Here is a 12,958-nt window from a genome sequence, read left to right as displayed (position 1 = left end):
ATTTCGTAATAATTAAGTTTATAAAGCAAAATATCATGATCCACAGTATCAAATGCTTTTGAAAGATCGATAAAAATTCCTAATGTAAATTGAGATTTTTCAAAAGAATTGGAAATCTCACGTACCAACTGAATAATTGCATGCTCGGTTGAGTTATTCTTCTTAAAGCCAAACTGATTGTTGTATAATAAATTATTTAAACTAAAATAATTAAATACTCTATTGAACATGATTCTTTCTAGTATTTTTGAAAATATAGATAAGATAGAGATAGGCCGGTAATTACTAATGTCAGATTTGTCACCACCTTTAAATAGTGGAATAACTTTAGCAATTTTCAATAAAAATCATAAAAATTTTTTAATATATATATATATATATATATATATATATATATATATATATATATATATATATATATATATATATATATATATATATATATATATATATATATATATATATATATATATATATATATATATATATAGATATATATTTATTTATTTAGGGTTGCAAACTTCCCGGAAATTTTCAACTCGGGAAATTTTCCGGAAATTTTCAAAAAAAAAAAAGTTATTTTATAATTAATGAGTAAAATTTGTCTTAGTTAGGCAGTTGTTATGGACAATTTTATTGTAAAATATTGTGAAGTAGATCATACAAATTTATTATAACTATAAGTAGCAACTATGATCATTTGTTTTCGAAATTTTTTGAAACTGTTTTATCCTGTTATTTGCTATGCACATTGATGTTCATTGCCGTATTTGTCAATATCTATTAAATTTACCGACAAATTACTGAAAACTGTAAAATTATACATAAAAAGATTTGATATAGATATTTGCAGTATTTTACAATTTTTTCTTGATTTAAAGACGTTATTGATTAATGAAATGCAAAAAGTAAGGAAAATATTTTTGCTAAATTTGAACTATTTAGAAATAAAGTTAGCGATAAAAATGATGAAGTCCACCGCAATGTTTAAATTAGGTTCTAGGTTAACTTGGGTACTTCTGAAGACTTCATTCAAAATTTAAACCTACATGGAATAGATTTAAGCATGTAGAAGAATATACTCAACTGTAGCAACTTTTAATAAATAAAGAATCTAGTTTAACGTTAACTTTTACACGGTGTTCTAGAGCAGGATGAAAATTATTCAAACTTTGTTGGACTATGTTTTTTATTATTTTATTATTTTTTTAATTTTAGATACCCTAAGAAGCCCTTACGGTCTTATCACAAAGCATCGCGGAGAAGAGTTTGAAAGGAAGTTTGTGCCTCCTTCTTTACCGATGTCATAAACTTGCCCAGAGGTGGCGTTAAACCACGGATCTCTACTATGAAACTTGAAATTTATCGATGAATATAAGTCTAGTTGAGAATAGTAGCAAAAATATTTTATCAACTTGTTGCTCTCACGTTTGGGTTGGGGAGGGGCGGGATGAAATTTTAGAGCTTTTTGTTCCCAGCCTCAAATCATCGCAATTAATTGCAAAGCATCATTATTTGTATTATATTTGTATATATTTGCATTGTATTTATTCATACTTCGAGCGTTTAAGCCGTAGCGCAGCGGCTAGCGCGCTTCAGCTTAAACGCTCAGAAGCTTAGAGATTCATTGTTCTACGCCACCTCTGGGCAAGTTTTACAACATCAGTAAGGAAAGGGGCGTAAACTTCTTATCAAATGCGCTTCTGTGGTGTTCTGTGATAAGGCCGTAAGGACATCTTGGGGCACCAAAAATACCCTCCCCCTAGTATCGTCTTTGTATGTAACATGTACGCATAAAAAATCTTTGTTTCTTTAAAACACTCTACAAAAATAATACGCAATAAAATTTATTAATCTAAAAAAGACTTTTTTCTTTGTATTTTTCATGAATATTTTACATAATAGTTGAGAGGAGTAAAAGCTAGAAATATGTTATACACAAGCTCAAAAGGCAGGCTAACGAGGAAAACATCTACTTTTATTGTTTTACAAAAGTAATGTAAGTAAAAGTAACATATAGCAACTTGAGCGTTTTACTTTTTTTTTAAAAAATGCGTGATTCTTATATTAGCTATAAAACTTGACTAAAAGATGTGCATTTTTGCCTGTGTGTCATATTATTTTATATTTTTTGTTCAAATATTTAAAGAATACCTAAATACTACAATGATAAAACACATATTTTTGAAACAAAGAAATGAATTTTATAAAACTATATAATAACTATGAAGTTATTATATAGTTTTATAAAATAGTTATATATATAGGGTTGAAAATTTCTATATATATATATATATATAAATATATATATATATATATATATATATATATATATATATATTTATATATATATATATATATATATTTATATATATACATATATTTTTTGATGAATCTTTGTTGATGAAACACAGTGTCAAATGGAAAAAAATTTAGTTAAGTGATTTTCTACTAATATATATATATATATATATATATATATATATATATATATATATATATATATATATATATATATATATATATATATATATATATATATATATATATATATATATATATATATATATATATATATATATATATATATATATGCCAAGACTTTTATGCGATTTTTTTTTTAAATTTAGCATATATAACAGATTTATATTTTTTCAACGGACTGTTTTGTAAAAAAAAAATTTGTAATGATCTTGTTTATCTTTTATTACAAGAAATAATCACGTTTATGTTAGCGGTTTTCGAGGACAAGACCTAACGGTCTTCTACGAATCCCCGTGTTCTTTTATTTTTTATCAATCTATTTTTGTAAATTTTTTTGTCTCTCACTCCTTCATTCAGGTTTCTGCATGAGTGACTCCTTCCTTGTCAATCATTTGTTAATATTTATTCGTAATAATGATATTTAGGTTTTACTATTTATAATATTATAGATATTCTTCTATTTATTATTACCATTATTGTTTATATTATTATTATTATTATTATTATTATTATTATTATTATTATTATTATTATTATTATTATTATTATTATTATTATTATTATTATTATTGTTATTGCTATCATGATTATTATTATTTTTATTATTACCATTATTGTTTATATTATTATTATTATTATTATTATTATTATTATTATTATTGTTATTATTATTATCGTTATTATTATTATTATTATTATTATTATTATTATTATTATTGCTACCATGATTATTATTATTTTTATTATTTTTATTATTACTATTATTATTATTATATTATTGTAATTATATGATTGTAAGTTTTAAGGAAAATAAATATCTTGTTTTGGTTGTTGTTGTTGTTGTTGTGCTTGACTATACAAACCGCTACACTTAGAAATCAAATATTTCAAATCTAACTTATCTATATAATGCAGATAAAGATATGTAAAAATCCCCTTTATCTTAAAGCTGCGCTCTTTTCAATGTTATTTCTGATCAAATAGACTAAGCTCTTCCTCTTTACTCTTCAGCCAGTATCGTTGTTGGTGGTGACTTTAATGCTCAACACTCTGAATAGCTCGGTTCTAGTGTCAATGACTTTGTAGGTGTTATGGCCCACAACTTTTGTCTTTCTCAATCTCTAACACATATATTCAACTTTTTTTTTTCTTTTTTTTTTTAGTATTTTTTTAGGTGCCTTAAGAAATTGATGCGGTCTTATCACAGAGCGCCGTGGATGAGCATTTAATAGAAAGTTTACGCCTCGTTCCTAACCAATGTTGCAAAACTTATCCAGAGGAGGGGTTTGAACCACGCATACTTTGTTTCCGAGGCAAGTGCGCTACCACTGCACCATGGCTACTCACTTTCCAACTCGCTTTTTAGACAATCTGAATCATTTACCTTCTCTACTCGACTTATGTCTTGTTTCTGATTCTAGTCAGTGCTTAATTTCTCCAAATTTACCCTTAGGTGCTTCTGATCACGATTTAATCTCTCTAAAACTATTATCTTATTCTTCTTCTTCATCAAAATCCCCCTATCATCATACCTCTTAAAACTACCTTAAAACTGGCTGGGGCTCTTTCCGTAATTTTTTTCATAATGGCCCTTGGTTAGAAATATTTTCTCATTTTCTCAGTTTCAAATCTTAGTTTCTCTCTATGCATCCTTAGGTACTTCTGATTATGGTTTGATCTCTCTAAGACTATTGTATCATTCTTCTTCATTATTAGAATCTCCCTATCATCGTACCTCTTACAAGTAATCTAAAGCTGACTGGGACTGTTTCCATGATTTTTTTTGTGATGCCCCTTGCCTAGAAATTAGGGGTGTTGAAAGATTAACGATTAATTGAACAATAACAATTAATTGGTGATCGATTAATTAACAAACGATTAATTGAACATTTTTTTGCTTTAAAATGCTATAGATGTTATAGTTTTTTTTTATTAACATTTTGTTGTTATAATAACAAAGCATTTTTAAAGAAACTATAACAACTCTTTTCACTTTTCCGGTACCAGTAAAAAAATGTAAACAAATAATTTAATGCGGCCTAAGAGAAAGTTGTTCTGACGTTTGGAAGCATTTTTCATTAGAAAATAAAGCGAAACCACTATACAAATGTAAACATGTTCAGTGGAAATTCAATTACAATCATCGACTTGAATCATTCATCAATTTTTATTTAGGACACAAGCATAAAATTTTTTCGACCAAAATTGTTTCAAAAAAGATAAAAAGTACACAGCCAAGTGTTGCTGCCTACAGTAATAAAATAGGTAACAAAGCTGATGAAGTACTAGCTCGTTTAACAGCAGTAAAGATATTAAAAATGGCTGGAAAGATCAAGAACTTAAAATCTCCGATGATCAACATGCTATAAAGTAGGTACGTAGCATGAAATTTTAAATTAATCATACACTAGAATGTTATATATCATTAGAAAGCCCTTTACTACAGTATTTTAAAGGTGAAAATTTTGATATATGGATTCGTTGAAGAAACTCTGGTCAAAATTTAGTTTTTCTTTACTGAAATTGTTATAACTTTGTTAATTATTATTGAAATGCCTATAACTTGGTATCAAAAGATAGGTGTAACAGTGGGCTACAAAATTAAAACAGCCTCAGCTCACCGGGCATATCCAGGGGGCTAGAGGGGGTGCCGAACCACCACCTATACCACCCAAAAAAGCATATTACTTCCATAGAAGAGCGTCTTTTTTGTGGAATTAGTCATTTCTATATATAACTTTCATTATAATTTGCTCCTACACCACCACTAAATATAAGTGGTGTACCATTGTGTTAGGGTGGATATGAAGAAGATAGTTAACACACCCTATTATCAAAAACAATTCATTCTTATAAATATTTTTATCTTTATAATAAAAATGAAATCTATTATTATAAATAAAAATCATATTTTACTACTTCACAATATATAGTGGTAGTGAATACATTGATTTAGGAAAAGGGGTGTGTGCCATCCCCCTCCAACCTAAATAAAGTAAAAAAAAAAGACAAAATGTGATTATTTGCAGAACTTTATATTAAAAACCATAAAATTAAAATTAATAAGAAATTAACATAAAACATACCTTATCACATTACAAGACTTAGATATAAGCTAAACATATTTTACCACATTACAAGACTCTAACTGGCGGTAGTGTTCAGGGGCTTGAGGGAGCACCGTACTTTCATACTTGCTTCCAAAAATGAATAATTCGTTCATAGTAGAGTGTCCATTGTGAAATTAATCTTTTCTATATATAACTTTTTTTATAATTTGCTCCTACACCATCACATATAAGTGGTCTATCTTTGTGTTAGGGTGGATATGAATAGAGTTAACACACCCTATTATTAAAAACAATTCATTCCTATAAATATTTTTACCTTTATAATAAAAAAGAAATCTCTTATATAAATAAAAAATCATATTTTACTACTTTATATAATATATAGTAGTGGTGATTGATTTAGGCACACCCTGTAAATATGGGACGTTAATACTTTTGGAGAGCACCGAAAAAGCCTTTTTGGGGCCTTGTTATATACACATAGGTGACTTACCTGGCAAATTTTCAAAATCTTTTACCGACGTCCAAGGGAGAAAAAGCAATTTGAAGTTTTTAGTAAAAAGAACCAAAAATGTCAAAAATCAGTTTTGTTTATTGGCATTAATTTTCTTCAAAAGTGAAATTTTCTTGTACAATGATACCAAAATATTACAATCACAATTAATTAAAATAGTTTGATAATTTTTTGCCAATAATTTCAAATATTGCTTCTATCAGAGTTAAGAATTCAATGTTTTTAACACTTGGAAACAAAATTCTATGAAAATTCTTTTAAACATTTTTCTGAAAATATTTCTTCTAACTTTTAAGCATGTTTGCTGTTAAATTCCACAACACGGTGTAGAAGCTGGGTTCCATACTCAGGATGTGAAGGGCTTTGCTTGAATCTTTGCCAGTGAGTCTTAAACTTTGAATGCTTTGCTTTAGTTGCTTGTTCACTGAACAATCCAAGTGCAGACCCATGTCGATCAATGAACTCGGAAATGTGATAAAAAACTGCATGTGCCTTTGGAGTCACTGTAACTGGCAGAGAGAGAAAAGAGTCTTTGAACTTTTCAATTTTTTCTTTGAGGTCACCTTCAAGTGACTTTCCAAAGCAGGAAGAAACAACATCTCTAAAATTGCAAAATGTTTCAATGAAACCCTGAGCTTGATATGCACCAGCCTTTTCAGCCAGTTTTTGAAGAATGTCAACATTTTGCAAAGGTTTGTGACATTCATTTCCAGCAAATTGTCCCCTGTGGTATGGCTGAATTGAATGTGCAACAGAGCAGGTCATTGTATTGCTCCTGGCCATAGTTCTGAAAGATTTTTGAAAAGATAATTGACAATTCCTAGCAGCAAATGTAGTTCCATTGGTGGAATGATGTCCAAAATAAGTCTCGAGTCCTCCATGTTGATCAAAGGAGGATGAATTGTTTGTCAAAATCTTTAGCCATTTTGAATTTGGAGCCAGCAGACACAAATGCTCTGTAGCTCTCTTGTATTGAACCAAAACTTCTGGAAACTCCACATTCTGAGAGGTTGTCTGAATTGATGTTACACCAACAGGAGGGGTGTTTACTTGAATGAGACTGAGCAATTGAGTTTGTGAGTAGGCGTGAACTTTTTTGTTGAGGACTTTTTGACTCATCAACTTCTTCTGTGCTTATAATGCCAAGAATAATTTTCAGAAATGAACCACCACCATCTATTCCCAGCTTGACTAAATGCTGAGGGGAGTAATCTCTTGAATGCAAAGCATGATTTGTTTGGTCTTGCAGGTTTTTGCAGTGAACCATTGATCGTTTTTCTTCTTTTCCCTTTTCCATGGTTAAATTTGACTCTGACAAGGTGAAGAAATCTGCAAGAGTTTGTCCAGCAGCAGCAAATTTTTGCTCAAAATATGGCTCATCTAGTCGAATCCCAGTGATTTGTTTAATGTTGATGCTAGAAGTCTCATTCCTGTATTGGAAAGTCCAGTGTTTAGTTGAACATTCACTATACTTTGTGTTGTAAGAGGTGTATTGTTTACTTTGTGAGCAATGGAAGGGCCTGAATAAAAAAAGAACAAAGTTCATCTCTTTCAAAATAATTTCACAACAAAATCTATTTTTTCTAGCTTATTGATATAAAATTTAGACCATTGCATTTCTATTGGTTAAACAAAATTCAAAGAAATTACAATAATAGAACTATTATACACCTATTTTGGCCACAATTTTTATTGCTCTAAATCAAAACTATGTTATTTTATAGTATTTCATTGTATTGTAACAAGTAATGTGGTATAAATAAAAAACAGCACTGCAAAATTAGTTTGAACAGTATTATTTTTTAATATGTTTACCTTGCATAGCAGACAAAAAATACTAAAAACCAGAGGAAACATATAATACAAATCACTGCATATTTTTGATATGTAAAGAAAAAAATGCCTAAAATCTAAATGTGTACATGACAGTTTCCGATAGACCAATTTGAAATGTATGCTATTAACATTGCCATTTTGCATATTGCTATTTCAAGAAGTTTTAATGCATATGTATAATATATTGAGGGTATACTGCCAGAACGCACTAAGTCATTTTTCATTGTTTTGAGATAATGGCAGTTTAATGAAAAAAATTTTTTTCATGCAGTGGTGTATATTCCCATTGTATATTTGAGAATGATCAATAACTTGGTATTATAAAGAATATAAGGTCTGGTGCATTTTGGAAGTGATAAAGCATATAATAATGAGTGTTTATGTTGACTTAACTCAAAACCAACAAAAAATGACTTAGTGCATTCTGGCAGTATACCCTCGATATTATAGTATACAGGAGCAAATTTAATATGCAAGGGGTCAAAATGATGTGTCTAAGAGATGAACTTCTTTATTCAAATGTTAATACTTCTTTATTCAAATGTAATTACCTTGACTGAGTCTAACTGTTTCATGAAGAGAAGCTTCTTTGTTGGCAATGACAGATACTTTAATTTGCTCTGCCCCTTTAATGTCATCTTTCACCAATGACTGTAAATTTCTGTGTCTTGTTCCAGGTGTGCAAAAATGCCTGTGACCTCGAGATTTGACTGACAAACATTGTGTGCACCTTTTTTCTGCAGATGAAGGTTGTTGATTTGCACTTGATGTCTTTGGTGTTGCAATAGTTTGTTGCTTAGATTGAGGATTGAACGAAGATTGGATGCTGTTGATTTAAATTGAGCCTGATTTAGCAAATGACGCATTCACATCTATTTGCTGTTCTTGTAAGAGGTTTTATAACAATGGAGTCAAAATTGTAAAGTGGTGGTAGTGGACTGTTCAAATCGCCATTGTCTCTTTTTTGCAGAAGAATACGGCAAGTGTTGCAAATTCCTCTTGGAACTCTTTCATCCTCAAATTTCAAATCACTTTTTACAAGTTTCAGCACTCGTGCAATCATAAAGTCAGTTAATTCTCTGTCACATTTTCTCATGCACAAAAAGCTAACAGTTTTTCTGCAATCTTCATGAGTTCTGGCTTTGTTTGGCATTTTGATTTGTAACAAAAACGTTTTTCACCACTGTAAACAAAAAATTTGATATTTATATTTTCCTCAGAGCTGTTTACTTTCTACTTTTTATATTCTTTGGAACCTAAAAAGAATTTTTCGGGAACTAAATTACTAAATATTTTTGAAAGTTCAGCTAGACATTTCTTATAATTTTGTTCAATTGACAAATACATTTACTTTTAGCACTTTTAGCCAATAATTTCCACATTAAAATATATTTTACAGAAAATGGTGAAATTTAATTTAAGAGGTTGAATTTTTTGCTTTTACACTCAAATACTGATTAAAAGCAATTAAAATAACAAAATTACAAAAAGAAACTAAACAGGAACTAAATTTTTCCAGACACTGAGCAAAGTACAAAAAAATTAGCAGTATTTTAATTTAGTTCCTTCATAAATAAGTTACCAACCCTAAATTCAGGTATTGTTTTTTTGTGTAAGGGTGGTAGAGGGGATTATTTTTAAATGTGAGGTTATTCCCATTTTAGGAAATTTCAAAATATTTTAAACTAAATTTTTACAAAGCAGGAATTAAAAATATATCATATTATTTGCACTAGTCATTTTATTCATAATAATATAGGTAAAAAAAATATTTCGATGAAATTACTGTAAGATAAAAGTAAAACTATTCTAATTAATTGTGTTTTGTAATATTTTGGTATCATTGTACAAGAACATTTCACTTTTGAAGAAAATTAATGCCAATAAACAAAAATGATTTTTGACAATTTTTGGTTTTTTTGGATATTTTTACTAAAAACTTCAAATTGCTTTTTCTCCCTTGGACGTCGGGAAAAATATTTTAAAATTTGCCAGGTAAGTCACCTATGTATATAACAAGTCACCTATGTGTATATAACCCTAAAAGGGTTTTTTCGGTGCTCTCCAAAAGTATTAACGTCCAATATTTACAGGGTGTGATATATGTAACTATATCTGGTTAAAATAATGCATTGTTATTAAGTATATTTTTCGATATGAATCTGAAAAAGGTTATATATGTAACTATATCTATATAAAGGTTATATATGTAACCATATCTTGTTAAAATAATGCATTAATAGTTAGTATTTTTTCCATATGTAATTACATCTGCAAAAAATTGTATATGTAGTTACATCTGGCTAAAATTATACATTATTAGTTTATATTTTTAAAGATGTAATTACATGAGTTCATAATTAAATTCCGTGCTACTCCCTATTTATATCAGTCAGTGGACATACTCTTTGCTGATAGTGTGATGAATGCACAATTCTTATCAGAAGCTCATTTTCATAACAATACTTAACAATTTATTTAAACTAACTAGTTTTTTTTTTAGTTTTGTTATTTAGGTGTCCCAAGAAGACCTAACAGTCTTGACACAGAGCACCGCGGAAGTGCGTTTAATTAGGAAGTTCACGCCTCCTTCCTTACCGTGACGCAAATATATATCCAGAGTTCGTTTCGAATCTGAATCTCCTGCTTCTAAAGCAAGTGCTCTAACCACTATGCCACGGCCGCAGTAATAAAATTTAAATAGTTAAATTAAATTAAAATCATTAAAGAATTAAAATCATATTAATTCTTCAATCAAAAATAATATTAATCATTTAAAATTTCTGAATTAAAAAAAAATAAAAATTCTTTTATTAAACACAAAACTAATCAATGTATAAGTATGAAACCTTTCTATAGATTTAACCTTCCTGATTTATTTAAATTATAGAACTTAAATCTCAAATTTGATTTTTTATATCATATTACCAATCTTTCAGCTAACCCTGACCCCTAACCTTGACCAAGCTGTGAACATATTTAACTCTCTTTTGCAAATTTGAGAAGCTTTTTTTTAAAGTAATACCTAATGGAAAGATTGTCAAGACTATGGGGTCCTAATAATAGATTTTGAGGGGGGCTTAATCAACTAGCCACGGTACTGGATAAGTTATTATATAATCCTTCCGAAAAGGACCAAAGTTTAAATTTCCGAAATCTTTATTGATTAGAGTATTTATTCCCATTTTTGAAAATAAACAAATAAGATTACAAAAGGAATTTCAAAATTTTTACTCTAAAGGTATAAAAATAAATATCAAACCGATTCAGACTTTAAATTTTGAGCATCTTCAGAACTCTTATCTTTAAATTCATGAACAACGAGTTGTATACCATTTTTGCGAAGTATCCGTTTTGCTTATGAATCTTTGTTTTAGCAAAGAGTTCTTTTCAAATTTTCTTTGTGGTTTCGCTGTAATCCTAAATGATATAAATGTTGTTACCTTTAAGACAAAAAGCTTTATCCTAGATTATGTAACACATTTCTTTAAATTTCTTCCAGTGCATGATAAAAGGAAAGAAAAAAATTTGCACAACCTATCAAACAGCTGCTTGCCAACGTTGTATCAATATAAAAGAACCGATCCAGTTATGGAATTTAAATTAGCAAAGATCAATATTTAAAGCTTTATTGGAAGAGATGATTCCTTGAACAACGAACGAATTCGCTGTGGAAAACATACCGTCAAGTTGTTAGTATTAAATGCTGACAACTTTGAGAGCATTGTTGACATTGGTCTTAATTTGATAAGAAACTGTTTTTATATATTTTATTTTACCAATAATTTCATTATGATTATTTAAACTAGTGAATGATTATTTAAACTAGTGACTTGCCGAACTTCGCGTAAAAAAGCCATACGAAAGTCGACCTAGCTTTTTAACTGTTCACTGTTCACAAAAACTAATATTATTTTTTTTTCTATTTTTTTTTTGAGAAAAACAAAAAGATAATTGGAAATATGAACTCCTTTTTTACAGAAACTATTTCAAAAATACAATTGTTTTTTCAAAAATATGATAAAAATGTTTTTCTTAAAACTAAACGGTAGTTAAAATTCAAAACTAACTTAACTGTCCTTTATATTTAACTTTATATTTAACAATGTGATATATTTAAGAGTGTGAGAGTTAAATTTAAACCTATTTAAATTTTTGAAAACATAAAAACAGTTAGCAGTTCAGGCCCGTACTGTAAAAATTTTTAGGCCGTACTGTGAAAATTTTTAAATCTAAAAAAAAAAAGTTTTGAATTGCAAATAAAAATTTTGCTTGATTTTTATAAGAAAACTTTGAAACAACTCTGTTTTTCAATGACATTTCTGTTAAGAAAATATATATGCGAATTAAAAACTTTTAGGGCAAAACAAAAATCTGACATACCAACTAAAATTATATAAGAGAACATTGATATTTTTACCGACTTTGTTTACTATGACTGTAACAACGCCGTTTTAAATAGTTGTTTCCTTGATCAATTAAAAAATGCAGATGTTTTACCTATACATAAAAAAGGTTCAAAAACTGATAAAAATAATTACCGACCTATCAGTATACTACCAAACATATCAACGGTGTATGAAAAGTGTATATATAAAGATATTAACAGCTTTTTTGAAAACAAATTTTCTAAACACAAATGCGGTTTTCGTAAAAACCATTGCGCTTAACAATGTTTAAAAACTATGACTAAGAAATGGAGAAAATGCCTTGATAAAAAACGACAGTTTTGGGCTTTGCTTACAGACCTTTCAAAAGCTTTTGATTGCATTCCGCATGCTTTGCTTATTGATAAATCAAATGCATATGGTTTCAGCAGAAACGCATTAAAGCTCATTTAATCATATCTTAGTAATAGAAAACAGAGAGTAAAAATAAATGATCAACACAATTCTTACTCTAATATTTTGTTTGGCGTTCCACAAGGTTCAATTTTAGGCCCATTACTATTTAATATCTTCATAAGTGATCTATTTCTATTTTTACCCAATGTTAATATTGCAGGATATGCTGATGATAGCACTCTTTTCAGTGCAAAAAATGACTTAAATTC

At 28.6% G+C, this 12,958-nt stretch overlaps 1 protein-coding gene across 3 annotated transcripts; it reads right to left on the bottom strand.

Moving 5' to 3' along the window:
- Positions 1–5,331: 5,331 nt before the first annotated feature.
- LOC136088569 (uncharacterized) lies at positions 5,332–10,480 on the bottom strand. 3 transcript variants are annotated; one of them, XR_010642274.1, is made up of 3 exons: positions 10,254–10,480; positions 5,571–5,832; positions 5,332–5,470 (listed from the first exon to the last, which is right to left on the bottom strand). XR_010642274.1 is itself a non-coding variant. In XM_065812519.1 (3 exons), exon 2 carries the CDS (start codon positions 7,186–7,188, stop codon positions 6,361–6,363), a length of 828 nt encoding a protein of 275 aa, XP_065668591.1. In that variant the 5' UTR covers positions 7,189–7,589; positions 8,457–10,049; the 3' UTR covers positions 5,332–5,470; positions 5,571–6,360. The 3 variants fall into 3 exon arrangements, 2 of the variants coding, with proteins under 2 accessions (XP_065668591.1, XP_065668590.1); XM_065812519.1 differs by lacking the exon at positions 10,254–10,480 and adding an exon at positions 8,457–10,049 and having other exon boundaries at positions 5,571–7,589; XM_065812518.1 differs by lacking the exon at positions 10,254–10,480 and having other exon boundaries at positions 5,571–10,049.
- Between the last annotated feature and the right edge of the window lie 2,478 nt (positions 10,481–12,958).

The sequence above is a fragment of the Hydra vulgaris genome, chromosome 12 (genome assembly GCF_038396675.1).
Source record: "Hydra vulgaris chromosome 12, alternate assembly HydraT2T_AEP".
Classification (NCBI taxonomy): Eukaryota; Metazoa; Cnidaria; class Hydrozoa; order Anthoathecata; family Hydridae; genus Hydra; species Hydra vulgaris.
Note: the sequence above shows the minus strand (reverse complement) of the source record. Positions and strands in the feature narration are given on the sequence as shown.

Excerpts from the sequence above, each read along its gene's own strand:
- LOC136088569 (XM_065812518.1), bottom strand. The coding sequence starts at position 7,188 with ATGAGTCAAAAAGTCCTCAACAAAAAAGTTCACGCCTACTCACAAACT.